At 40.9% G+C, this 25,673-nt stretch overlaps 5 protein-coding genes and 1 non-coding gene across 14 annotated transcripts; 5 read left to right on the forward strand and 1 right to left on the reverse strand.

The window, feature by feature from the left end:
• Positions 1 to 254: 254 nt before the first annotated feature.
• Positions 255 to 6,291, forward strand: LOC116204286 (beta-amylase 7). 7 transcript variants are annotated; one of them, XM_031536373.1, is made up of 12 exons: positions 255 to 583; positions 1,017 to 1,802; positions 1,932 to 2,025; positions 2,116 to 2,192; positions 2,413 to 2,490; positions 2,673 to 2,876; positions 3,046 to 3,240; positions 3,496 to 3,660; positions 4,102 to 4,362; positions 4,697 to 4,921; positions 5,656 to 5,896; positions 6,014 to 6,291. In XM_031536373.1, the coding sequence occupies exons 2-12, from the start codon at positions 1,365 to 1,367 to the stop codon at positions 6,040 to 6,042; spliced, it is 2,007 nt and encodes a 668-aa protein (XP_031392233.1). In that variant the 5' UTR covers positions 255 to 583; positions 1,017 to 1,364; the 3' UTR covers positions 6,043 to 6,291. The 7 variants fall into 7 exon arrangements, with proteins under 7 accessions (XP_031392233.1, XP_031392229.1, XP_031392226.1 ...); XM_031536369.1 differs by having other exon boundaries at positions 256 to 604; positions 1,017 to 1,120; positions 1,232 to 1,802; positions 1,932 to 2,192; XM_031536366.1 differs by having other exon boundaries at positions 256 to 583; positions 1,017 to 1,120; positions 1,232 to 1,802; positions 1,932 to 2,192.
• An 80-nt stretch (positions 6,292 to 6,371) lies between these two features.
• LOC116204288 lies at positions 6,372 to 9,359 on the reverse strand. The gene is made up of 5 exons (XM_031536376.1): positions 8,160 to 9,359; positions 7,460 to 7,518; positions 7,172 to 7,300; positions 6,936 to 7,071; positions 6,372 to 6,840 (listed from the first exon to the last, which is right to left on the reverse strand). Exons 1-5 carry the CDS (start codon positions 8,862 to 8,864, stop codon positions 6,520 to 6,522), a joined length of 1,350 nt encoding a protein of 449 aa, XP_031392236.1. The 5' UTR covers positions 8,865 to 9,359; the 3' UTR covers positions 6,372 to 6,519.
• Positions 9,360 to 11,314: 1,955 nt separating this feature from the next.
• Positions 11,315 to 16,732, forward strand: LOC116204292 (acyl-CoA thioesterase 2). 2 transcript variants are annotated; one of them, XR_004156344.1, is made up of 17 exons: positions 11,315 to 11,480; positions 11,706 to 11,798; positions 11,902 to 11,969; positions 12,055 to 12,127; positions 12,563 to 12,609; positions 12,704 to 12,829; positions 13,356 to 13,433; positions 13,989 to 14,076; positions 14,559 to 14,671; positions 14,930 to 14,992; positions 15,075 to 15,130; positions 15,320 to 15,424; positions 15,548 to 15,604; positions 15,765 to 15,960; positions 16,083 to 16,131; positions 16,207 to 16,275; positions 16,390 to 16,732. XR_004156344.1 is itself a non-coding variant. In XM_031536385.1 (17 exons), the coding sequence occupies exons 1-17, from the start codon at positions 11,465 to 11,467 to the stop codon at positions 16,465 to 16,467; spliced, it is 1,281 nt and encodes a 426-aa protein (XP_031392245.1). In that variant the 5' UTR covers positions 11,320 to 11,464; the 3' UTR covers positions 16,468 to 16,732. The 2 variants fall into 2 exon arrangements, 1 of the variants encoding a protein (XP_031392245.1); XM_031536385.1 differs by having other exon boundaries at positions 11,320 to 11,480; positions 15,765 to 15,866.
• A 340-nt stretch (positions 16,733 to 17,072) lies between these two features.
• On the forward strand, positions 17,073 to 19,365 carry LOC116204296 (F-box/kelch-repeat protein SKIP4). Of its 2 annotated transcripts, none has more exons than XM_031536388.1 (3): positions 17,073 to 17,229; positions 17,949 to 18,453; positions 18,593 to 19,365. In XM_031536388.1, the coding sequence occupies exons 2-3, from the start codon at positions 17,969 to 17,971 to the stop codon at positions 19,191 to 19,193; spliced, it is 1,086 nt and encodes a 361-aa protein (XP_031392248.1). In that variant the 5' UTR covers positions 17,073 to 17,229; positions 17,949 to 17,968; the 3' UTR covers positions 19,194 to 19,365. The 2 variants fall into 2 exon arrangements, with proteins under 2 accessions (XP_031392248.1, XP_031392249.1); XM_031536389.1 differs by having other exon boundaries at positions 17,075 to 17,229; positions 17,959 to 18,453.
• Positions 19,366 to 19,997: 632 nt separating this feature from the next.
• LOC116204293 (integrin-linked protein kinase 1-like) lies at positions 19,998 to 24,468 on the forward strand. The gene is made up of 12 exons (XM_031536386.1): positions 19,998 to 20,377; positions 20,585 to 20,821; positions 20,977 to 21,051; positions 21,246 to 21,326; positions 21,523 to 21,617; positions 22,110 to 22,230; positions 22,314 to 22,393; positions 22,625 to 22,684; positions 23,176 to 23,288; positions 23,370 to 23,455; positions 23,720 to 23,838; positions 24,139 to 24,468. Exons 1-12 carry the CDS (start codon positions 20,342 to 20,344, stop codon positions 24,278 to 24,280), a joined length of 1,245 nt encoding a protein of 414 aa, XP_031392246.1. The 5' UTR covers positions 19,998 to 20,341; the 3' UTR covers positions 24,281 to 24,468.
• A 997-nt stretch (positions 24,469 to 25,465) lies between these two features.
• TRNAV-CAC lies at positions 25,466 to 25,539 on the forward strand. Its single transcript has one exon. It is a non-coding gene; the product is annotated as a tRNA-Val (tRNA).
• The last annotated feature ends 134 nt before the right edge of the window (positions 25,540 to 25,673 follow it).

The following is a 25,673-nucleotide window of genomic DNA, read 5'->3' on the forward strand; positions in this document are numbered from 1 at the left end:
ATCCATCGGTATCGGCACCTCTGGACAGTTTCGGCCCCATGAGCACTGGGGGCTCCCCAAGATTTCACTATTTATGAGGTACGGCAGCTCAAGCAAAGGTCGTTTGCTATCGATGATGATATTGATATTGATATCGATAAGGAAAAGCATGCTAGTCACGTGATTGTTGTGGTGCAGCCTCTCCTCTCAGATGTCCTCCTCCCCGACACGTGCAGCACGTGCCAGTTCCCTTCCATCCCCACTCGCTCGCTTATACACCACACACGCCCGATCCGTGCCAACCCCCAGCTCTCACACACTTCCCACGCGTGAACACATAAAAAATACGAAACCCTAACCCGCCCTCCCACGCGCCCCACGCGCCCTTCGCCGGAGAGATTCCGTCCGCCCGTTTCCTCCCAGCTTCCCCACTGGAGCTCCGGAACAACCCTTCCCGCTGAGTACGTCGGAGAACTGAGCTCCGCTGGGATTGTGCTCCCCTCAAGAATCCCCGGAATACAGTTGGATCTGTGGTTCGGGAGTTGCGGTGAAGACGACGAGCTGACATCCGGGGAAGAAAATGTGACTTCTTTCACGTTTGAAGGTGGGAGGGGTTTTGGATAAGGTTAAGTAGAGGTTTTGCAGCACCAAAGAGTTGTTCTTTTTCATCCCAATTGTCTTCCTTGAGATTGAAGAGAATGTGGGAAGTTGATAGATTTTTCAGGGGAACAAGAATGAATTTCAGCTCCATGAACGATCAAGGGAATGTTTTCAGTTTTAGCTGAAAAAATTATTAGATACATGGTAGTTCTATGGCTGTTGGGTTTTAGCGAAGCGATAGTTTGTCTGATAAGTTAACTGTCAAGGGACAGGTAACGGTTATAAGCCTTCTTTTACGTATAATTCTATATCTATATATATGCATGTGTGTTTATGTCCTTAACATTTCTCAGCTTCAACTAGAACTGTCCTAACTCATTGTCAATGTAGGCCATTCTTCTAATTGGAATATTCAACTTTGTCGTTCATTTCAACAGATGTGTATCCTCTTCTTGCTATTCATACTCGAGGATTCTAAGCCGACCCAGTTAAATATTTGCCCATCCTCAGTGATAAAGTTGGGGATGCTTGGCTGAATAAAGTTATTGCTCCATTCTTTGGCGGATCTCTGGCTTATTTATTAGTTCCAATCTGCATCCAGGAAACACCAGAGTTAGCTGGTTTTTAATACTCGGGCTATGATATTTTCCAGATGAAATACGAAAATGAGGGGAAAGATTGGCCAATAAGCATGGTGCTTGAGGCAGAAATATGAACTTCCTGAATAATTCCTTGAAGAAATCGGGATTAGGAGCAAGAGCCTAGGGCGAGAAGTAAGTGAAGAAATGGCAACAGATTTGCAGAAACTAATTGGTGCGAGTGAAGAAGATGAGGACGAAGATATGGACGTGAAAGAAGAAGACGATGATGACGAAGATGCCATTGAGAAACATCTATCTACATCTCCTATAGTCGGTGTTGATGTTTTGATAGGGTCCACGAGTAATAGTAACCGTTTTCATAGTTACTCACAGATGCAAGAACAGGTGGGTAACTCAGGAGGTGGGTCTCGAAGATGTAGACCGCTGGAAGAGAAGGAGAGAACTAAGCTGAGAGAGCGTCATCGGAGAGCGATTACTGCAAGGATCCTGGCAGGGCTTCGGAGGCATGGGAACTATAATCTTAGGGTTAGGGCTGATATTAATGATGTGATTGCAGCTTTAGCTAGGGAAGCAGGCTGGGTTGTTCTTCCAGATGGCACGACCTACCCTTCTAGATCTCAGGTTTGGTGCTGAACTCTACCTTGTGATTTCATAATGAGATTGCACAAATTTCGAGAATATATATATATATGTATGTCTTTATTACCAATTACCAATTTATCATGAGAATCTCTCTCCAACGTTTTTCAGGCCTCAAGACCTGTGAGTGGTCCATCTATGGTTGATACTTCACCATCATCCCAAATGATGATTCCTCAACAGACGACTCCTATTTCCCCTAGAGGTGTCTCTACTGGCTATCGTAGTTCTGTTGAATACAATTCATGTCGTATGAAAGGAGTTTTTATTCCCAATTCATCACCTCAAACTCCAGCCATGGTGGGAGATGGAGAACAAACCGGAGGTCAGGCTCTTATTGGTTGCTCCATTGATACTCTTGATGGCAAGCAGGTATTTTGCAATATCTTCTTGGATCAGATACAAGAATGTGTTTCCATCTTTTGGCAAGAACTTTTCCTGTCTTGGACAGATAGCTTTTTTTGTCTAGACTGGGCATTCCTTTGTCAGTTTGCGATTGTATCTAAGTCGCTTCGTTATACTTGGTTTCAACTGATAACTGCATTCAATTGGCCAAGTACGCATTTTTATGCTACTTTTGTCTTGTTTGCAGATTGTTGACATACCCTTGAAACTATCAGAACGTGATTTTGCTGGCACTGCCTATATTCCTGTTTTTGTGATGCTACCAGTGAGTATCTCACCTCATTAAATATTCTAAATTTAATAGATTTCCATGACTCATCATAAATTTGTACTGCTAGTATACCGTAAAATCCAGTTGAGGGAGGCTGTCTTGTTTTAAAATTGTGTTATTGCCAAATGATTACTCGTTTGGCAGCCTAAGCCCTCTTACATCATTCTTTTTGGCAGTTGGGTGTTATAAACTTGAAATGCGAGTTGGCTGATCCAGATGGCTTACTTAAGCAGTTAATGATATTGAAAACTATAAATGTTGATGGTGTCTCTGTAAATTGCTGGTGGGGGATAGTAGAGGCTCATGCTCCTCAAGAGTACAACTGGAATGGTTATAGGAGGTTATTCCAAATGATCCGTGAGCTCAACCTTAAGCTACAGGTAAGTGTCATCTTAATATTGTTAACGCTTATTTTCTTTTGGTGGGTGGTATGGGAGGAGTAAGGGAGTGCTGGTGGATTGTTTTTTAGATTCATGCATAAGCTTTTGAAATGCTTTTAAATATTTAATATGGCTTTGATAGCCCATTCTCTGATTGATTTTGGCTCAGATAGTGATGTCATTTCATGCATGTGGAGGCAATGTTGGTGATGATGTTTGTATTCCACTTCCTCATTGGGTGGCAGAAATCGGGCGCAGCAATCCTGATATATATTTCACCGATAGAGAGGGGAGACGAAACCCTGAATCTCTCTCTTGGGGAGTTGACAAGGAGCGAGTTCTGAAAGGCCGTACTGCTATTGAGGTACTCCAACCTGATTTAATTTCCAGGGACATCGTTTAATGTTTAGGGGAGCTTATTCGGTTTAGGGGCGGAACAGGTCCAGGATAACATAATCGACTACAAAATAAGCATAGTCGACTGGAGCAAAGTGCAGTCAAATATGTTATATTTCCAGTTGACTATGTTACCTTGGACCGGTTCTGCCCTGAGACTAGATAAATTTCCTAAGGTGGCTATGTTAGACTTATCAATCTTATGATGGGTCATATCATGTAGGTGTACTTTGACTACATGAGAAGTTTTAGGGTAGAATTCAACGAGTACTTTGAGGATGGTATCATTTCAATGATTGAGGTTGGACTAGGTCCATGTGGAGAGCTGCGATATCCATCTTCCCCTGTAAAGCATGGTTGGAGATATCCTGGAATAGGTGCATTCCAGGTATTGAAAATCTGACATCTGACTTCATAGATACAAGTTTCTTGGCTGCACAGGGGTAGCTTTTTGTTGCTTTAAGAACTGTATATGCTTAAAATAGATACTACAGTACTGCTCTGGATTTTCTACCATAAATGGTAAAGAGAAAAAAGGAAGAAAATAAGCAGAAACAATATTGCCTGGGGTTCTCAATAGTACCCTGTACTTTATATGGCCAGTTTTGTTTTCATCCCACTTGTTTTTCATTAAAGGGTTGCATCTTTGCTGAAAATATGCCCCACTTTTTACTAATATTCATGCTTTGATATTGCTCTGCCTTTGGAGTTGGAGACTGAATCTGTAGGTGCTTCTTGCATCTTTTTTTTTGGTTGGGGCCAATGTCATTTGAAGTCATGTCCAAAACTCTTTTCTGGAAACTGTTCTAATTTTCCTTCTTGTTTGAAGTGTTGGGATCAGTATATGCTGAAAAGCCTGAGGAAGGCAGCAGATGAAAGGGGACAGGCCTTTTGGGCTAGAGGACCAGATAATGTGGGTTCATACAATTCACAGCCACAAGAAACCGGTTTCTTTTGTGAAGGAGGTGATTATGACGGGTACTATGGGAGGTTCTTTCTTGGTTGGTACTCCCAGATGATGATTGATCATGGTGATCGAATCCTTTCCATGGCTAAATTAGCTTTTGAAGGCACTTGCATCGCTGCTAAGGTGGATACAGTATCTCCTGTTTCTTATTCCATAACATCTGCAGTGCATTTTCTTGTTTAAAGTGGCAAGAATATTGCTTCTGGCACCAGCCATACTTAAATACTGGCTACACTTTTCATTTTCTTTTCTAATAAGTAAAGAAATCAGCTTCTGTCTGATCCAATATTTGGGGATGAGCTTTTGGAGTAACTCAGAAAAGAAAGGTGCTAAAAAAAGAAGAAAATATACTCTTTGCTTTTGTATAATCATCAGAAATGCTGTGTTTTGACATCACTGGAATAAACGCTGGAAATGTATTTGATCCCTATGTGTTATTCTTTTAACTGCCGAACAGTTATCAGGTATTCATTGGTGGTATAGGACAGCTAGTCATGCTGCTGAATTGACTACTGGATATTACAATCCTTCAAATAAAGATGGTTATGCTGCAATAGCAGCTATGTTAAAGAAGCACGGAGCTGCTATGAACTTTCCTTGTCTTCACTCGCCTTCACCAGACCAGCCTGAGGAATTTCAGTTAACCGAGGCACTGGCAGATCCCAATGGGCTGACCTGGCAAGTAAGTGCCGTGATTTGGTTCAAGAAAACGATTAAGTATATAATACGACACATTCTTAAATTAGCCAAAGTTAAGATCAGTTGGCTTATCTTTCTAGTTAACATCATGTGCTGGATTTGAACTTAGAGAAATCTCATTTTCCTCCAATCTTTCCATTTCCCGTGTGTGTGTGGCTTTTTTATCAATTTTCGTCCTTGATGTGAGAGGCAAAGCTAGAAAATACATTAGCTTATATATCTTTCAAAATTTCACATGGTGCCGGAGCTTGGGTTGGAATCTCCGTGCCCAATGCAGCTTATGGATGAAATTGTGCTAATATATATATTTTTGCAGCTTGCAGTCACTTGTTTTTTATCTGCTTGTTTCTGTTTGCCAATTATTATTATTATTTTTTTATAACGAGGAATTTATTCTCTCTGGGTCCATGAATACCCCACAAGCCCATGGATCCAAGTAAGTCCATGTGCAAGCACATATGTGGGTAGCCTCACCAAGGGCTACGTGCGCAAGGGGGGATTTGACTACGATCTTGTGAACTACTCACAAAGCGTACGGACGTCTTAACCACTTGCGCTAACTCTTGGGGGTTACCAAAAACATGTTTTTATTTTGTCAAAACTATTCTTCTGCCTTAAATTCCAAGAGGATACACAGAATATGTCCGTTGTACACCTGTGTTCTACAAAATAACCGAGCAGAGAAGATAAATGAATGGTCAATTTTTTCTTGATCAGGTCATGAACGCTGCATGGGATGTTTGCTTACCGATGGTGAGTGAGAATAGCATTCCCTGCTTCGATTGGGCAAGCTATAGCAGACTATTGAATCGTGCTAAGCCCCTAAATGATCCTGAGGGAAGGCATTTCTTAGCTTTCACCTACCTCAGACTCAATCCACTCCTCCTGGAGAGACACAATTTCATGGAATTTGAGCGGTTCCTGAACAGGATGCATGGTGTGTTATCTCTTTTCTCTGGTAGTTTACCTTATATCTAGTTCAAGTTTTTGATTGATTCAATGCAGAGCCATTAGGAACTGCAAGTTCTTGAAAGTGCTGATGGGTTCGATCTTGATCCCTTCTTTTTTCTTGCAGGGGAGGCAATTGTCGATATCAAGCAATAGCAGGAGAGAGCAGACAATGTCAAGCATCGTATGTGATTTAAATTCCCCGACGAAGGATTCCCGGAACCTACTTACCGTCTAGGAAATTTTAGAAGAAATAGCTGATTGATTTCGACTTGATATATAGCTTCTGTAAATGAAAGTACTAAACAAGAAAGCAGAATTAGAGTTCCATTCTATAGTCAAGTGAACATATCGACCTACCTTTGACTGTGAATACTATTTTGGTGCTGTCATCAAATTCCTAAATCACCAGTCCCATCTGCATGACGTCTCTAAACTAGTTGAAACTTACACGGGTTCCATTTTCGGATTCTGAGAGATGCATCTTTTCATAAAAAGACTTTTACTAGGGCATTAGATATACATAAATGTCCCATTCCATCTATCGGAGAGTGCCATTGCAATTTAACATTGCACCTGGTTTAATTACAAAATCTGAATCAAAGAATCAGGTTTTGCCGGAAAGAATCAAATCTATGGCTTCTTGAACACCATCTGCCCCGAGTCGTCCACGTCAAATAGCCGCTCCATGAATTCTTGCCAACTCTGCGTCCTCTTCTTGGATGACAGGGAAGAGGCCTCTCCACTCAGTCCGCTTGAGTTCTCCCCTTCTTCGGTTTCCTGAAACGTTCCATACTGGGAAGAGGATGGAGGGTACACAGAAGGGATATGCAAATCCACGGCCTTCTGAAGAGCTGCCTTGTACTCCTCGGTGTGCTCCCGGGCGATGGACTTCTGCCGCTCCATTCTCTGGCTCGCAGGTATGTCCATTGCCTTCTCTCTCTCCAGCATTAACTGATTACAAGAATACACGTATATACAACGCATGAATAGTATCAGAATGCATTTGAAGTTCCATATCGGACATGACAGATCCCGAGAACACTCACTTCAAGAGCCCTTTGAGATTCTCTCTCTATCCAAATGACCGCGTGATCAGAAGTCGCATTGCAAGAGAGAGCCATATGCTCGAATCTCCCATCCACAGGCACAGCTGTTTTCACTACAGGAGGAAACCTTCCAAACCTATATATAATATGTACAAAGAAGACCAAGAGTAAACCATCATCACATTAACTGAGAAGTTTTGATCTTCCATCGAGGAAGGAAACATAACCATATCTACCTGAATGGCTTTCGCTCAACAATGTGGTAGAGGCGCCCTGGAGCATAGAGTCGCCTTGGGTCTCTAAGCTTGTTCTCCTGTATAGTGCATGTATCCTTCAAGCAGAGTACGCATAACAAACACGGTAAACTGCCCAAACAACACAAGACCGAAGGTCAGAAAAACGATAAGGTTGATTTCATAAAACGTCCACAAAGCTTCATATAAGACGTTAGAACTAGAACAAGAGGATCGGAAACTTGCACTAGAAGCAGGCTATCACATGTAAGGTCCATGAAAAAGGATTACCAGCAAAAGCATTTGAAGACGTCTTCCAAATCAGTGGTTGTCCGAGGCAAAAAATCGTCCTGCCCAAGCACAATACAGGAAATGAGAGCACAAATTCCACAAATTCACAAGTAAAAGACATGCGAACAGAAAAGAAGGTGAAGCAGGCAATGTGCTTACAACCAGACTGGAGTACGAAGACATAAGATCAACCTTACGGAATTTGACCGATTTCCTAGTAATTCATTTCCATTTCGAAGATACTATTCTGTGAGGATACCGACAGTTTTCTTTTTTAAATTATTCAGTAATATTAATTCAAAATTTAGATAGCAACAATACCAGCATAAGTCACCAGACGATAAATGTATTGTGTGATAGTCATTGTTATCACACATGAAGGCGCATATATTCATTAGGATGCACCCCAATTCACATAAGAATGGGTTTTGGAAACCACAAGCAAGATTGCCGCCTTTCCACAATATGCCAGCATATCTATTCACGAAACAAGTTGATTACAGTCGATATCTCTTTAATAACATCTTCTTTAGACCATGAGCACCTAGCTATCGAGAAAATTTGAATCAGCCACAAAACCATTTCAGCTTTTTTCCTTATACGGAAATGTAAGTCCGAATCCAAAACCGCTACAGCAGCAAGAAAGTTGACAGGAGGAAGAAAGTTGCCAGCAGCATTATTTCTAGGAATACATTGATACCTGCAAAACCACCGAGTTGATCACGTCTGCATATCGGACGGCCAAGTTCAGTGATGTGCACCGAGCAGGAGCAATCGCAAAGCACCTGATCCTCCTCCTATCGATGTTTCCCAACTTCTCTCGGTTCTGTATGGCCACAATTGTGAGCAGAGCGACCACTCCCGCCCCAAGGGAGTGGCCGGCAAAAGTAAGAGTATATTCATTAAACCTCACAAGTAGTTGCTGCAAAACTTCCTTCTCCGCATCAAAGACCCAATTGGCAGCCTTCAGTAGCCCGTTATGCACGTAACCTCCATCTAACTTCGCTTGCCCTAACTTGTTATCTAGTAGAACCGCGTAGTCGCTCTCCCTAGCTAAGTTAAGCCCTCGAATGGTCAAAACTATGTCGGAGTGATCATGGTCCAAGTACAGAAAGTAGGGTGGGGCCTGGCCCTGGGTGCGCTCATGGTCCTTGCGAAGGATGACGCAGTCGGGATCAATCCCGTATCCACCAGGTGGGGCCCAGATGGGGTTCCGGAGGTCCTCCTCGTAGGAGGCTAGCAGGAAGCGGCAGAGCCGAGGCACGGGCTCGAATTCCTCAGCAGTGGCCGGGCCCCAGTTCTCACTCTCATAGCCGGCTGTATAGAGGCACTTGTTCCACACCCAGCGGGCGCACGCAAGGCAGTAGACAGTCTCAACGATCGGAAGACAGCAAGCGAGCGACATACGCGACTGCTATAGCAATAATAACACGAAGCGAACATGATAGGACAGGGAATCGAAATCGACCCGACTGATGAGCTAGAGGTCAACATGAAGGAAGAACATCGCAAGAGGCTTTAAAAACCTCAACACTTGACAGAAAGCTCGGAAATCGGCCGAGGAACAAGAGTTCACATTAAACGATGAAACCAAACCAAGATGTAGCTATATATGCAGGGCAGAAGGAATCTCACTAGTGCATGATCAAACCTCAGTCACAATCATCTAAACAGTGGACGGACTGGAAAAATAAAAAACCCAGCTTTGACAACTTGCAATTGCTGCAGCTCAACGACAAAAAGCAAATTCTCAGACAAATCAATCAGAGAGAAAGAAGAAGACACACAGACAGGCAAGAATCAACAGCTGCTCTTTAATCTAACTCCAATGACCGGAGCTCTAAAACAGGACAGAATGATTAGGTGGGCAATTGAAGAGGAGAGGCTATAATTAAATTAAATTTTTTTTTTTTTAAAAAAAAAGTGGGTTCTTTAATGGAGAGTGCTGTCACCTACAAGTCAAACCCATTTTATTATATGGTTTAGTTTTTTTGGTTCCGAGAATCTAACCTCCTTAATAATATGCTTTTGAGTTTGACATTCCAGGGAAAAAAAAAAAAAAAAGAAGTTTTGCATTTGAACCATTCTACACCCTCAACTTTCCATGGACTAAAATCTGGTCACGCTTTCATCCAGCTTGCTGAAGTCGTTGAAGAATTACAGTCCACGAGTTATGAGGCGACTGCCGCGACACAATTATGAAGCCTATGGAGTTTGCAAAGTCGAAACTTCGAGGCACCATTAGGCGCGGCGCGGCGCAGTATAATGACTGGTAATAGAGAAAAACTATGGAGGTTTAAACGGTATGCATAATTACTACTCTTCGTATCAGTCTTAAATAAACATGGAATTATGGAACTGGAGGTTGACTTTGACGTCCATTAAGGATCCCATGAGGCGAACGATGGGCCTCGGAGTTTGAATAGCCCACGGGCCTCCTGGACCATATGCTTGGGCCTCGTGATCTGCAGCCCAGTTAGGGTTCATAGGCCACGGACGTGAACGGCTGATTTTTTGACGTGGGCCCTCATTCGGGTCACTTCTATTCTATTGGACCGACCTCGGGCTTGGGATGGCCCCGCCCGGCTAAGTACAATTCTTCACAATTCATCATCTGTGGAATTTGCAGGGACCCAGTCACCGCACCGATTTGACCCGTTCATGTACTTTTGCATCAATTCGAATAACTACTATTCACTTAGTTTGCACACTATTCTTTTCACGATTCAGTCATAATGACATTATACATATTACTTTCATTTGAAACATGTGAGATTATAGGGTGAGAAAAAGTTCTTCATTTTCTCAATAGATTTGACTTAATTTGCAAATTAATTCTACCGAACCGTCTTCATCGTTGTTTCGAAATCAATTCTTATAAGATATATATGATTTGGATTCAATTCTTTTCGGTTTGATTCAATCGTAAATGAATTATATTGCTTGGAATATTGATGGATTTTAATTAAAATTAATTAAATAATTTTATCTGCACTGTATTCTACAATAGAATAATCTTTTTTACATATGAACTTAAGATCTAAAATTAAACTTGTAACAACCAATTGGATTGGATTTTAACCGATCGCCGAGATTCTCTTAATTTTGGAGAACCTAGCCTCTGGTATCCTCCCTTAAGGGATGGGTGGCCGGCGGGTTCCATCCCTTCTTTGATCAACACTTCAATCTTCTTTTTTAATATTATTTTTGTTGACGCGACGTAACACTATTTGTCACCTAAGTATCGTTTGTCGTCACGTTAGCAGTAAAAAAAAAATCAAAGTTCATAATTATAGACTCAAAGTCCATGACTTTTATTGTCGAAGATAAAGTTTGTGTAAAAGTAAAGAAAATGGGGATAAAATTCACGATTTTTTTAGGTCATTAAGCCTATGAATACGATGAATCAAAATTATTACTTTTTTTATGTTCATAAATGAAATACCATGCGTGCTTTTTCTTTTTTCCACCCTGAAAAGTTGATTTGTGGCCGGTAGGTCCTCGCAAGAAAAGCATTTTTAATTTTTAATGAATCACGTTGTCAAAAACAGCTGCATGCATGTCGTGTCCCCACATGGTCGTTTGTTTGTCTGTTTCGAATTTCGTCAACACTTTCCATTCCCAGTGGGACAGCGACAAATTATCCTATTTTATAATGATGTGATAGAAAATGATTGATAAAATTACTGTAATTAAAAATTTTATTATAAATAATTAAATAATTAATACATATTATTTAATTTATTATAATTCAATTGATGTTTCTCATGTTATATCACAATATACGATCACTTAATAACCTTTCTATCCCTTCTGTGCTGTTTATTGGACAAATTCAGTACTCCGCGAAGCACCGGATCACAGCCCCCCTCCCCCCCCGCCCCCGCCGTGCGCTTGTATGCCTGCCATGAATGAGACGAGAGGTTGAGATGGAAGAAGAGTGGAAGAGCGTATCAGCCTTTTAATCATTGAACCTGCGATTAGCTCCACTTGCGCTACTCATCAATGGACATCCAATCAGGTCAGTTTCAATTTCGCTCCCCCCATGAAACCCTAACTTTTTTTTGTCTCATTTTAGCCTCCCTTTTCTTTTTTCTTTTTTTGTTCCTCGGTTTGCTCTGACGCTGAAGATGGTGACGAGGGGAAGACGGCGATTTTCTGATCTAAAATTCCACACGAGGGATGCACTGGACTTCAAATTCCCTTATTTTGAGCTTACCTGTTATATTGTTGTTGCCAATGACAGTGATCGAGTTCTTAGGCGGGGTCCCGCTGCTGCAGAAACTTCCGAGATCGTCCCTCCAGAAGATCGCCGAAGCCGTCAGAGTCAGACACTACGGTGACGCTCAAACCTTCTCGATTTAGCTACCTCATCAGTTGGTTAATGGTCGGACTCGTGTGATGATTTCAATCGAAATTTGGTCTTTTTTGATAATTTGTAGGGGAAGGAGAGTACGTGGTCCACGAAGGAGATGTCGGAGAAGGGTTGTATTTCATCTGGGAAGGGGAGGTCAGTGCGCTTGTTCTAGTTTGGGGCAATGCATGAGTACATTAACTCATATAGGGTCTGAGGGCTCAAGTGTAATGCTATACAGGCGGAGGTCTCTGGACTTGTTGATTCCGAGGACCCTGATTTTCACTTGAGCAAGTATGATTACTTTGGTCATGGTAAGATCAAGTTTTTCCTGGTTCCTCCTAAAGGCGAGATCATCTTTTGTTACGATGTCCACTTTGTTTTACTGTCATTGTATTAGATTATTCCATGGCTGAATCAATTGCCTACGAGTTCAATTTCGCGTGCTCAAGGTAGCTGAGGAATAAACTGAGAAACTTTGCTGTCTTGTGGAACATGGCTATGACTTATAATTAAAGAGTTCGCAAGTTGTAAAGGTGCCTGAGATCACTAATGTGACAATTTGTTTGTTCTCATGTACGTTTTTTATCTGTCAGCTCTTGATTTTTATCCATCAAGTTATTTGTACTTGGTAAGAGGATGCAGTAAATGTTCTAGACAGGGTTGAATATAAATAATTAATTCAACTAAAATCCAGTTTCGGGGATGGAAAGGTATGCCAAATGTGTAATGTTGACTGCTTTCTACAGGTACTGCCACGACTGTCCACATGGCCAATGTGATCGCCCTATCAAAGGTAGTTGCTCTCTTCTATTTGACTCCTTTTATACGTGAAGCATGGACAGAGCTGCTATAAATTCAGAGATTTACCTCTAAATGGTGTTTGGCAGCTGACCTGTTTGGTGCTACCCCTTGAGCATTGTACTTTGCTTCAGACAAAATCAATTTGGAATGCAGATGAACAAATTGAAAAACGGTCACTGGTGGAGCAGATTCTACACCTTGAGCCAATAGAGGTATTTAACATCTTGGAGATAACTTTTCACGTTTGTCAGGTGTCATGAAGCATCTGTGCATGTATTTCTTTTCCCCCTTTTTGTTTGGTCCACTGTGTCTCAGATTGTCAACAACTCACCTAGAACAGAATGAAACATTCACTTTTTTGTATGTTAAACTGTTTGTTACTCCCACCTCCCTGCTTGCACTTTTATTATTGATGTTTAAGTTCTAGTCAAAATGCACCACATATCTGGTTTTTCACATTATGTCAGGAGGGTAAATTGCCAGAGATGAGAGAGAAGACCTGATTTTTTAAAATTGTGGTAATGCCATTGCTTCAGTTGTTCAAACACTCCCAGTCAATTGCATCTATCGAGAGTCTAACGTCTTTCTTATTTTCTATTTAATGAGTTTCTGTTTTATAGCTCATATCCCTTCATAACTAATAGGTAGTCTTTCTGACCCTAGGTTTGCTCGATGCCTCTAGCTTAGATAGTAAAATTGGGACTGCTTTTTGATACATTTTCTTTGTTTCTATGTTAGGTTAATATATTCCAAGGGTTCACCTTGCCAGATGCTCCAACATTTGGAAAGGTCTTTGGTGGGCAGTTCATTGCACAGGCATGAGTAACCTCTAACCTCGCTTCACACTCAACCCCACCAAGCAAACCACAAAACCCCCTATTTTCTGCTCTATTTTAGTATGATGCAGTTGTCTGTCAATATCTGAAATTTTAATCTTGCCTGCTCTCAGGAGATTGTATGGTGGGATCAACAAAAATTATTGCACCATACAATCAAGTAAATAAATTGGTACAAGTTTTAAGTAAACCAAGTACTTTTACTAAAAAGAAAAGGAAAAAGTCCTTGAAATCTGTGTAAGTTATTTCTAAGTTTGTGTAGTTTACTTCGAAATTTGTGAATTTACTGTGAAATCTGTATAATTTACTTTGAAGTCGGTGTTATTTACTTCATTTGTTAGTATTCTAGTAAAATCCAAGTAATTTACTTTGATCGTATGGTGTCACCTTTTTGAAATGATTGCACCATAGACCTTCCGAACTCAATATTAATAAATGGATTGATTCCTAACTTAACAGAAAAGATTGCTGCGTCTCTTTCCTATAGTGTAGCTTATTAATGACGATTATCACTAGAGAATTTTTTTATATGCAGGCGGCAGCTGCAGCGTCAAAAACTGTGGATTGTCTCAAGGTTATCCATAGTTTGCATGTCTATTTTCTACTAGTGGGAGACATCAACAGTAAGAACACTAGAATCTTTTCTTAACACAACATGTTTTGGTAACTGTGAAGTCACAAGCTGCCAAATATTCAAAATTTCAAATGGGAGTGGTCAAAATCCTCTATTTATATATGTTTAGTGATAGTAAAGTAGTTTCAACAGAAGACGCAGGATGTGGATTGGGTGTTATGCTTTCAAATATGATATAATCTGGCAGCATGTTAGTCGTTACCCTTCTTAACCTGAAGTCTTTGATTTAAGGTGTGAATTATCCTTCTTGTTTCCTATTCTTAGCATGTATTTTTTTTCTTTCTTGTCCTTTTTTTAGCATATATATCTTCTGCTTCTTCGTTGTCTGTTCTACACCACCCATGGGCACCCTCTTTAGTGAATTTCTCCCTTTATCATCAGAAACTAGGAAAAAAAGGGTCTGATACTGCTCCCCATAGTGCAGTTCGTTTCATATGTATTAAATTATATCTGGTGTAAATTCTGCTACAGTGCCAATTGTATATGAGGTTCATCGGTTGCGTGATGGCAAAAGTTTTGCAACTAGGAGAGTAGAGGCAATACAAAGAGGAACAGTCGTATTCACATTGTTTGCTTCATTTCAGGTGATGTGTTATTTTTTCTTCCTTCAGTGATCCGTATTAGAGGCACATGAATCACAAACATCGGCTTTAGTATTGATGAGAATTTATCTCTAGCCTGCTTTATAATATATACGTTTTCTTATTTGTATTTCCCCAATGAAAATTCGGAAATTGATCTGAAAAGTATTTTCACATTTAAACTTTTTAATGATAGTTATAGAAAAAATCGCCTACAAGATCATGAAAATGCCTTCATGATGTTGGTAACTGCTTCTACAGACAGAGGAAGAAGGATTTGATCATCAGGTTGGAACCATGCCATCAGTTCCTGCTCCAGAGACGGTAATCGAAATGCAATTTTTTCTATTCCTGTATAATATCTATTTGTTTTCTGCTTTCTGTACTGAACTGAAATATTTCTCAGCTTCTATCAATGGAACAATTACGTGAAAGGCGTCTTATTGATCCTCGCCTACCAAGGTAAGATTTCAAGTACTCTAATAAATAACAGCTGCTCGCTGCTTCTCTAATAGAAGAGGGTGGAATTCTTAATTTGTGCTTCACTCATAATGTAATCTGCAGTCCTGGGATTTTATGAACTGTGTTTATCAACTATATTTTGTGGCCGAACTACTTCCGTTTAATAATTCTATCTGCTCATTCTTTCAGGAGTTACCGAAACAAAGTGGCCACAACTAAATTCATCCCTTGGCCCATAGAAATACGATTTTGTGAGCCTAGCAATGCCACAAATCAGACTGAGACCCCTCCAAGGTTGGGTTTTCTACTTTCTAATATAGACTTTCCAGCAGCTATATGTAGGAATCCTTTTATTTTTGTGGAAGTACATGCACATCTATATCCTTTGCCTGAATAGTTTCCCCAATGAATTTGCAGTGTAAGGTATTGGTTCAGAGCAAAAGGAAAATTATCAGATGACCAAGCTTTACACAGGTAAGTAACTGGCTGAGCTTCCCCGTTCTTGGGTGGTCTTACATTATTAATCATGCTGAAGTGGCTTTCTAGTTGCTTTCTGTTTGTTCATCAGAATATTGGATAGGATTTTGTGATGTCTTAGAGGAGAAAGGTTTGAAGGATCATTGTGCTTTTGTAGATGTGTGGTTGCATTTGCATCAGATTTGATATTCCTGGGCACGAGCCTGAACCCTCATCGCAGAAAAGGCTTAAAGACATATTGTGTCAGCCTTGACCATTCGTGAGTATTTGCTCGTCTCTTTTCTGCACCAAAATCTCTACAGAAGTAACAACCATGAAAGAAGCTTTACCTAATCAAACATTATTTGAGTTTGGTATGATGTCGCTTCATCCTATAATTTTAGGTGTTTTTCCATTCTCTTCTAGCGATAATGAAATTTAGATAGTGGAAACTAAACCGCCTTCTCCAATTGTGTTGTCTACCTTTTTCTGTCAGGATGTGGTTCCACCGGCCCCTACGAGCTGATGACTGGATTTTGTTTGATGTAAGTTTATGAAAATGGCCCTAAAAATCTCATCACGCATGTGGGAAACCTAACAGATTAGTACTGCTTCTGCAGATTCTAACCCCAACTGCACACAATGCACGTGGCTTTGTATCGGGTCAAATGTTCAACAGGAACGGAGAGGTAATGGTGTTGTATGATTTTGACGTTTTATTTATTTCAACTTATCCAGTCCATAGTATTGCTCTGAATCGATGGAATTGCTCTGAATCGACGGACATTGTGGGTCTGTTGCAGCTTCTTGTAACATTATGTCAGGAGGGCTTAATTAGGGAGGCGAAAACATCAAATCCACCATCCAGATCGAAGCTCTGATCCCCATCCAGATGGAAGCTCGGATTCGGGATGCACTGGGACCTCACCTATTCTGCATATTAGGGGAAAAAGGTTATTGTTATATAATCTTGAGTGATCTTTTTAAATGTATATGTATACGTGACAAATTACTTCTCTCTAGGCTTAAGATTATTTTCTTGGCCAGTCGGCTTCAAATTAGTGGGTGAACGAATAAATTTAGATCCCAATCGTTGTTTGAGATCTTCCATTTGACCCTTAATCGTACAAGAGTTCTTAGTCTGCATCCTCGCTATCAGCTTCGCGGACCGTCTTCCTCGTTAATACCTATAAAACTGAAATCCATGCACTTGAAATCTTTTTCAAATGTGCGAAAAATCATTCGTGCTAGTGCGAAAAAGAACAAGCAACGGATCAATAATGAATAATCCCAACGATGGTTGATTTGTTGTCCTAATGAACTCCGAGGGATGTATTTACAGACTATCGTGGGCCTCAGGAAAAGCCCGAAGATATCAGTACATACTAAGGCTAGTCTTGGCCCAAACTGCACGGTCACGCCCATGCTGACATCCAGAATCGGCCCACTTCATCTAATTACAATCTTACCCTCTCACCTTCGTTCAATTTTCGATCCCGAGCTCGTGAACGTTTCGTTCACTTCACCCTCTTCCTCAATCCTTCCTTCCTTCCATGCCGTTCGTGTTCTCTTTGATCGGAACCGAGGAGGACTGATCGGAGCGATTCAATCATCTTGAACAAGTCAAGGTAGCTCAATTTCAGGTATTGTTTCGTCCTCCTCGTCTCCAATATCCATTTTGATTTCCCTTCCCATCTGATGCTAATCTATCGTCCGCGATTCTCCATTTCTCTGATTTTGGATCTTTGCTGCAACTGTTTGTCAGTAATGCGCTTTTGAATTCTCTGTTGCTTGATCTCGTTGTCGTGATCTGTTCGTTTTGCCGAGGAATTGTTGGAAAATGATCAACAATTAGGAGCTTTTTTGTTGGTGTTTGTTCAGTGATGCTAATCTCAATCATTTCAGTAGAATATGATTGGTTTCCGACCAAGAATATATTTATATATGGGATGAACTATATCATCCTAGGACTTGCTCGCACATTTAGGTTTTCTTGCCCCAAAAGAATTGCTGATATGATCAAAATTTTTTACTGGTAATTCAGATTGAAGTGAGGCCGGTAAATGCAGCATATGTGTGTTGTTAACTGGATTATCATTACATGATTTCACATGCTTTATTGGCAAAATGCATACATGAAAGGGTCAACCTTAAAGAGTTTTCGTCGCGGTGTGCTGAAAGTGATTTTCTGCACGCAATGCATGCTCTTATATGAAAATGATTTCCTTGAGACCACCACCGGAGGTCAGAACTTATATGATAAGTACCGTTTAGATAACATTCGAGCGGCAGCGATGCTTTTGGATTGTGTGAAGATGTTGGTTTAATGAATAAATAGACTTCTCCTGCACCTATTTACCAGTCCTTGACAGATGCTATGCAATGGAGCATCAGCAGAGTGGTTCGTCTGAAGGTACAAGTGAAATGGGACGGACTCAAACACCTTTGATTTGTGGACTACCGGATGATATCGCCCTTTCCTGCTTGGCAAGAATACCCAGGAAGTACCATGCAGCACTCAGATGCGTTTCAAAGAAATGGAGAGACTTAGTGGGCAGCGAAGAATGGTATTCCTATCGCAGGAAGCATAACTTGGATGAGACGTGGATCTATGCCTTGTGCCAAGACAAGTGTGACCAAATTCATTGTTACGTGTTGGACCCAAGTTCATCGAGAAAGTCTTGGAAGCTCATTCAGGGTATTCCGCCTCGCATCTTGAAGAGGAAAGGCATGGGCATTGAAGTCCTGGGTAAGAAGATTTACTTGCTGGGAGGTTGCGGCTGGTGCGAGGATGCCTCTGATGAAGTCTATTGCTATGATGCTTCAACTAATTGTTGGAGTCAAGCAGCATCTCTGTCCATTGCCAGGTAATGCATCTTTTGTTTCCGGAAGCCCGCATATGTTGATTCCTTCACTTTATTGCTTCTCTTGCCTTTTTGTGTCCGGAAGCCTGCATATTTCAATTCCATTACTAGGTTATTAAGGCGTGATTTGCAAAATTTTCAGGTGCTACTTTGCTTGTGAAGTATTGGACAACAAAATTTATGCCATTGGCGGGTTAGGTTCAAATCTGAGTGACCCTAACTCGTGGGACACCTATGATAGTCACACAAACAGCTGGAAATCTCACTCAGATCCCAACCTGGTCCCCGAGATTGAAGATTCCGTTGTATTTGATGGGAAAATATACATCCGATGCGGTGCTTCTTCCATATCGTCTCATGTATATGCAATAGTGTACGGACCATTGAATGGGTCATGGCAGCATGCTGATGCAGTCATGGCATCGGGTTGGCAGGGCCCAGCGGTTGTCATAGATGGAAGGCTTTATGTGTTAGATCAGAGCTCAGGGACCAGGCTGATGATGTGGAGGAAGGAGAGCAAGGAGTGGGTGGTTGTAAAAAGGTTGTGTCAGTTCCTCACGCAGCCTCCCTGTCGGCTTGTAGCTGTGGGGAAGAGGATCTTCGTGATAGGGAAGGGACTGAGCACGGTGATGTTCGACGTCGACGAGAACATGAATATCGGGGGGATGATGGTCGGCTCTTCTATATCAAAGCTGACTTCGCCTGACTGTGATGTAATAAGCTGTAAACTTATTACCCTCTAGATATGATTCCTGTGTCACTCTTATCTAATTCTTGCGCACTGAAATGGAGTTGTGAGCCTATGTTGTAATGTATATGATGATCGTTTGAACTTGGGACATGGATTTATCCTTCTTGTTCATAAAAATGTACTGTGGAGAAAACAAATGAAGTTGAATTCTCTTACGGCTGTAATTCCTTTTTGATTAAGCAGAATCCAATCAAATTATTATTCTTCTTGGATAAAGAAGGCGAGTGAAATTGCTGTGTGAATCATCAGACATCAAATTGCACTTATCCGTTCTCTTCAAAAAGACACGCACCGTACAAAGGTTTCGAGAACTTTGCTTAAGCAATTGGGTCTTCCTAACAGTTTCTTCAACCCAGTCAAGATCCTTGAAACTGGAGCTTCTGGGCCCTGAGCTGATCGGGCCTGGTTTCAGTGACCAAGGACGCCATTTCCTTTGCTGATCTTCGTCGAGCTAAAGATTCCATGACAAAAGCCAGCGGCCTCGGAGGTAAGAGCGGTTAACTCCATTGCATAGATCAGATTTTCCGTTGGAGCCTCAGCATCCCTCCCATTTTTCTTTCGGATAGAGCGAGCGAGGGCATCAATTAATATCATTATCATTATATACCCGCCCGCGAGGCCCGAAACGGCCTCATGTCCGGGCTAGCCACTAACAAAAGGAGGCCTAAATAGGCCCATTAAGTTGTCGTCCGGGTTCTTCTAGGCCCAGCCCATCTGACTGAGACTCCCAAGGCCCAACTCTTTATTCCAAGGGAAAACTAAAGTGAGAAGGTTCTTTTTCCCGCGAACCAAAAAGATCAGTCTTCGTCACCTTCGGTTTCGGCTACAGACAGTCCGGCGGAGTTTGCAAAGGACGGCCAGTCTCCCTCCGCCATAGATTTTTGATCGCGTGGGAGCTTTGTTTGTTCCGAAGGTCCAATGAAGACGCTTTTGGATTATCTCTTTGATCGAAATATCCACCACTGCCATGTTACCCCGTCGAGGCACTCACCGCATCGATTCTTACACTTTTCCATCCAACTGCAAAAATTACCCGCGTCGCTGCCTCCGTCATCAGCTTGTCGCCGAGTCGTAGAAGTCTCCTCCACGATAACAGCAGCCGTTTCTTTCATCTATCATCACTCTTCAACCTTCTTCTGAATGGAGGATCGCAATCCGCAGTCAACCCCTCATAAGGTACGCATCATTGAGTTGCAGTCCGCGAGAACGCGAAACTCTGTTGTGCGTTGTATGGTTTGTGCGTGGATTTCAATGGTCAATGAGAACATTAAGTCACTCATGAAGTTGAAGGTCACAAGGGAGTTCAGCTTCCGTGGATAAGAAGCCAGTCTTATGTTCCAATATATTGTTCGAATCATCCTATCTCATTGTGTTGCTTGACAGAGACTGTTGCCCCAAGTAATCGACTCGGAAGGGCCATACCGGTTACTTTACTGTTCGAGTAAGAACGACAAAGCCGGGGTACTACAGGAGCTAGAAAAAGGCATCGAACCCAATTTCGCAGACTACGATAAAAGAACGGCCCTTCATTTAGCATCTTCCGAAGGTTGCACCGAAGTTGTTGAGTTACTTCTCCGGGAAGGAGCTGATGTAAACTCCACTGATCGCTGGGGTCGTACTGTAAGTTCTTTCTTTCAACTTTTGTGTCTTCCTGCAATGGATTGGAGGAAATGGGATTTCTTCTTGAGAAGGGTACATATGCTATTAAAACGCAGATGGTTGCAATGTTTCCTGAATAATCAGTGGACTAACTCAAAGTAATTATCCATTTGCAGCCATTATCTGATGCTCGCAGCTTTGGTCATGTGGATATTTGTGAGATACTGGAGGCTCGGGGAGGAATAGATCCGGTGTGTTATGTTTTTGTTGGTTGATCTATGCATAATGTAAAACCTTTCATTGTCTTCTTGTCAACATTCCATAATTGGTCAGTGATCAAACTGTCCAGATCCTTTCCCAGGAACTCCATGTCTTAATAGCAAAAGAGATGCTCTATATTTCTCCAATCAATGTCTAGTGAGATTCTTACTGTGTTTTGGAACAGGTTGGAGTTGATTCACAAAGTCCATGCTATGAAATTGATCCCATCGAGGTTGACATGGAAAGCAGTATACTTATAGGAGAGGTGGTCTCACACTTTATTACTGCCCGAGAAAATGTTTGAGATATGCATCTGTCAAAATGCACTTGGAACATTCTAGTTTAATTAATTACAAAGAGCTTTTTCAAAACTTTAAAATTATTATGCTCCATTGATATTTTTATTTTTTATTTCCTAACATTCTGTTAACATTGATGTCTTGCATTAACTTTAACTGCAGGGAGGATATGGTGAGGTGTACCTGGTTAAATGGCGGGGTACTGCAGTAGCGGCAAAAACTATTCGTTCCTCCATTGCATCGAATCCAAAGGTTAGGTGAGTTTTACATTAAAGTCTATCTCCTTCTTGGACTACTCCCATTAATTCATTACTATGACAAAAAAGGGGTATATTTAGTTAAGTACTCACGGGTTGATGTTCTATCCCAACTAAAGAAGACCGCAAAACACATTTGTATCACTTCCACTCTGAAGAAACTTGTCCAATTTCAGCGACAGGTATAACAGTAACAAGCCAAAGCAGAATATTATGACAGATAAATTCCCCCCGAAGAATGGTAAATCTACCTAATTTATAGCATCCTCCATAGAACTGTTACCATAATTTGGTGCAAATTCTACTTGGCATAGAGAACTGATATTTGTGATTGACATTTGCACTATTCGTGGAGGTTCTCAAGAGATATTATAATGTGAAAATGTGCAGATGCATTTCTCTGAGGCCCTATAAGTTCACGTATAGTCAAAGCTTTATGTGATGAATCTGTGATATTTTCCAACGTTGACTATGTTGGTTCACTATGTACAGGAACACCTTCATAAGAGAATTAGCTTTGTGGCAGAAGCTCCGTCACCCTAATATTGTGCAGTTCCTTGGTGTTCTAAAGCAGTCTGACCGCTTGATCTTCCTTACTGAGTACCTTCGTAATGTGAGTTTTGTCGGTATTTACTATTGAATGCCTCCTCTAGCTTTTAATCTCTGATATTTGGTGTAACATGTTAACTGCTCTAGGGAAGTTTATATGACATACTAAGGAAGAAAGGGAGATTGGATCCACGGATAGCAGTTAGTTATGCACTTGATATTGCAAGGTATGCAATTATGCGCCTTAGTTTTCTTATACAGCCTAAAGTATATTGAATGTCTAGGCTTAATTCTTCTAGATATTTTCATGTTTGGTCTCCTGTTTATTATATAACAGCAGTTAAATATTTGACCTCATGTTTGCTTGTAGAAACTTCTTAGTTTGGACAAATATCCATATTGTCTGTATTAGTCATGTCTAGTTTTTCCAACTCGGCTGATTCATACGAACTTTTCAGAGGCATGAACTATCTGCATCGGCATAAGCCCCCAATAATACACAGAGACCTAACTCCAAGGTATATGTGCTTTCTTAATGAAATCTGTTTTTCATTCTCCAAGAAATTGTTGCAATCTACGGTGGCAAGTGGGCTTTGCAACAACATTTGGAATTCAAAAGGTGTGGTAGCTTGTGCAAAGCACGGGCTTGAAATCAAGAGATGTTAGGGACTAAGGACCAAATATTTTGATGATATCTTGAGTCACTGTAGATGGTTCACTGCAGAGATGTCTTCATGGACACTGGTGATGAAGAACCACTTGGAATACAACATCCATCGTTGGCTGTTTGCTCTTTAGTTTTGTCGGGAGAAATTTCCGATTAACTGAGAGAATAAGAGAGAGGGAGGTTTTGTGTTCCTCTTCTGTATTTGCTTATAATCTAAGAAGAACCAATGGCTATTATATGGGTTCATTGTGCATTTTTGTACTTGAAAAGAAGGGCTTGACATTGGATTTACAGATTTTTAAGAAATAATATGATTGTCTTTTCACTTTGGATATCTGGCAGCAATGTGTTACAAGACGAAGCGGGTCACCTTAAGGTTACAGACTTTGGCCTCAGCAAAATTGGAGAGGAGAGGGATGAACGTGGTTACAAAATGACAGGAGGAACAGGCTCATGTAAGATGAAATTTTCCAGAATTTTTTTGCAGTAGTTTACCTCAGATTACTCAGCATCTATTTCCTCTGTCATGAGCCTAGATCGTTACATGGCGCCCGAGGTTTATCGTCGAGAAACATATGGGAAGAGCGTTGATGTTTTTTCCTTTGCTATAATTGTTCACGAGGTATGTGGGGAGATTCATCCTCTGCAATCTGTTTGATATTTTTCCCTTTCTATCCCAAAATCGAAGATGCTTATGCCATAGAAAAGAGACCAGTACAAAAGTGTTGATGTTCCAAAAGGATGTGACAAGTGTGGCTCAGCAATATCTCAGATTTTCCATTGTTCGGATGCACTGGATATATCAGATTTCCTACAGAAATTTGTCAATCCGGTTGCAGCAAGTGCTGTTCGGGATTATTTCTCAAGATTGAGAATTTCACTGCAGATGTTTCAAGGGGGGCCATCAAATAGGGCAGAGGCTCCCGAACAACTTGCAGATAGGAGAGCATATGAAGATTCCAGGCCACCACTCTCTTCATACTTTTACCCTGATCCAATCAAGATGTGAGTGACTCAATTCTCTTCAAACTTTTGCTTCAACACTCCAAAATTATGTACATATAAAATGCCTATTAGATTGAAAATGAAGACAAACTGAAAAAGAAAAATAATAAAAGGCTGATCATTAGCAAAAACAAAAGGGCATTGCTATTTCCCTTTTAATCGTTGGCCTTAAATTCCTAAAGTTGTACAAATAGAATGGTATCCATTATTCAAAAACAAATCACTAGCCTTTACTAGAAGTATTTGTTCTCAATTTGGATGCTAAAGTTCACATCTATGTTCTCTTCAAATTTGAATTAGGCTTCTTCGAGAATGCTGGCACAAGAACCAAGAGTGCCGACCTACATTCGAGGAGATAATCCAGAAGCTAGAGAGCATCCAAGTGGAACTTCAGAATGGCAAAACCATGAGAGCAGCGGGCTGCTCTTGTGCCATCTTATGAGGCAACTTCCTGGAGCTGCCGTCACTGCTTCCACCTTGACCACCATCGCAGCATCATAAGACTAAATAATATTTACTTTTAAGTCCCATTTTTCTCTTTTCGTGTTCATAATCAATGTAATGTTGGTTTAATCAGAGCAGGTGGGTTTTGAGCACTCTTTCTGCAATCCACTTAATGGGCATTACGTACGAGTGTAGGAAAAATATATGAGAAGTCATGCAAACTTCCAGCTTCCCTCCAACGGGGCAGTCACTGCATGCCATGCGTAGATGCAACTCATCGTCATCTTCTTCTTCACCAGTCCACCATTGCCATGTAATTGATTAACGGTCATCTCACTTCGGATTTTGTTTTGTTTTATGTGCTTCTTGTTGGGATGTTGATGGGAGTCGAGATTGAAGGGGCGTGTGAAGTGGAAATTGTTGGAGATATTGATTTATCAAATTAGAAAATAGAATATTCTTCACCCGAGCACCCAAAAAAAAAAAATCCCAGTTTATGGTCAATATTTTGGGGCGGGTGCTTAAAGACATGTGATCAACCTTGTTCAACCAGTCAGAAGACATTTTAGTTCTTAAACCTAATTGACCGACACAATCTTATATCTAAATATTCTATTACCTAATCTAATAATCCAGTATCTCTAATAGAAATATGCATCTTTCTCCGTGTGTATCTAAAAGTTTAATAGGCCTGACTAATTCAGTTTGAAGTGGGTAGTCTCGTTAAGGGATAAAGCGATCTCAATAAATGATTTTCTCCCAATCAACAGAAATATACATTTATTGATATGCAAAACATATATTCCTTCATTGTTATGGAAACTATATTCATGCAAGATGCTTTCGTTATAGTTTTATCCTACGTGCAGCCAACTTTTCAATCTAACAACAGCATGTCAGCGAATAGCTACAAATGATCTCATAATGGGAGTACTGTACATGAGTCCAGTCTAATTACTTTCAGCTTAGGCCAATGCCATTTAGCGTCGGTTTCAATATCAGCGATGCTATCTAGTGCGAGCCACTGATATCGAAGGTGCTACGGACGATGTTAGATAAAAGTTATCCTTTTAATGGGCATACTGCAGTGGCAAGGCCAGTTTTTGGGCTTAATTGTACTTTCAGTAAGGTTTACTGGTCATATTTATGAAGAAATATTTTACTCGTAAGTTACAGCCAACTTGTCTGGGTGGTGTAGTTGGTTATCACGCTAGTCTCACACACTAGAGGTCCCCGGTTCGAACCCGGGCTCAGACACATCTTGTCTTTTCTCACTGTTATCCTCTTTTGTTACACTATTTATCTTTTTTTTTTTTTTTGGTTACAATGAACTATGAAGGCCCAGGGAACGGTGAGAATCAAATCCAGGACCAAATCGAGGGAAAGAATAA

The sequence above is a fragment of the Punica granatum genome, chromosome 4 (assembly GCF_007655135.1).
Source record: "Punica granatum isolate Tunisia-2019 chromosome 4, ASM765513v2, whole genome shotgun sequence".
NCBI classification, from domain to species: Eukaryota; Viridiplantae; Streptophyta; class Magnoliopsida; order Myrtales; family Lythraceae; genus Punica; species Punica granatum.

Excerpts from the sequence above, each read along its gene's own strand:
- LOC116204296 (XM_031536388.1), top strand. The coding sequence starts at position 17,969 with ATGGAGCATCAGCAGAGTGGTTCGTCTGAAGGTACAAGTGAAATGGGA. Across the intron at positions 18,454-18,592 it reads GCATCTCTGTCCATTGCCAG|GTGCTACTTTGCTTGTGAAG; the intron begins GTAATGCATCTT and ends CAAAATTTTCAG.
- LOC116204292 (XM_031536385.1), top strand. Across the intron at positions 12,830-13,355 it reads TACACCTTGAGCCAATAGAG|GTTAATATATTCCAAGGGTT; the intron begins GTATTTAACATC and ends TTTCTATGTTAG. Across the intron at positions 14,077-14,558 it reads ACTAGTGGGAGACATCAACA|TGCCAATTGTATATGAGGTT; the intron begins GTAAGAACACTA and ends ATTCTGCTACAG.
- LOC116204293 (XM_031536386.1), top strand. The coding sequence starts at position 20,342 with ATGGAGGATCGCAATCCGCAGTCAACCCCTCATAAG. Across the intron at positions 20,378-20,584 it reads CGCAGTCAACCCCTCATAAG|AGACTGTTGCCCCAAGTAAT; the intron begins GTACGCATCATT and ends GTTGCTTGACAG. Across the intron at positions 22,394-22,624 it reads TATGCACTTGATATTGCAAG|AGGCATGAACTATCTGCATC; the intron begins GTATGCAATTAT and ends CGAACTTTTCAG.
- LOC116204288 (XM_031536376.1), bottom strand. The coding sequence starts at position 8,864 with ATGTCGCTCGCTTGCTGTCTTCCGATCGTTGAGACTGTCTACTGCCTT. Across the intron at positions 7,519-8,159 it reads TCAACTCGGTGGTTTTGCAG|GACGATTTTTTGCCTCGGAC; the intron begins GTATCAATGTAT and ends GTGCTTGGGCAG. Across the intron at positions 6,841-6,935 it reads AATCTCAAAGGGCTCTTGAA|TTAATGCTGGAGAGAGAGAA; the intron begins GTGAGTGTTCTC and ends TCTTGTAATCAG.
- LOC116204286 (XM_031536369.1), top strand. The coding sequence starts at position 1,365 with ATGGCAACAGATTTGCAGAAACTAATTGGTGCGAGTGAAGAAGATGAG. Across the intron at positions 1,803-1,931 it reads CCTACCCTTCTAGATCTCAG|GCCTCAAGACCTGTGAGTGG; the intron begins GTTTGGTGCTGA and ends AACGTTTTTCAG. Across the intron at positions 3,241-3,495 it reads AAGGCCGTACTGCTATTGAG|GTGTACTTTGACTACATGAG; the intron begins GTACTCCAACCT and ends CATATCATGTAG.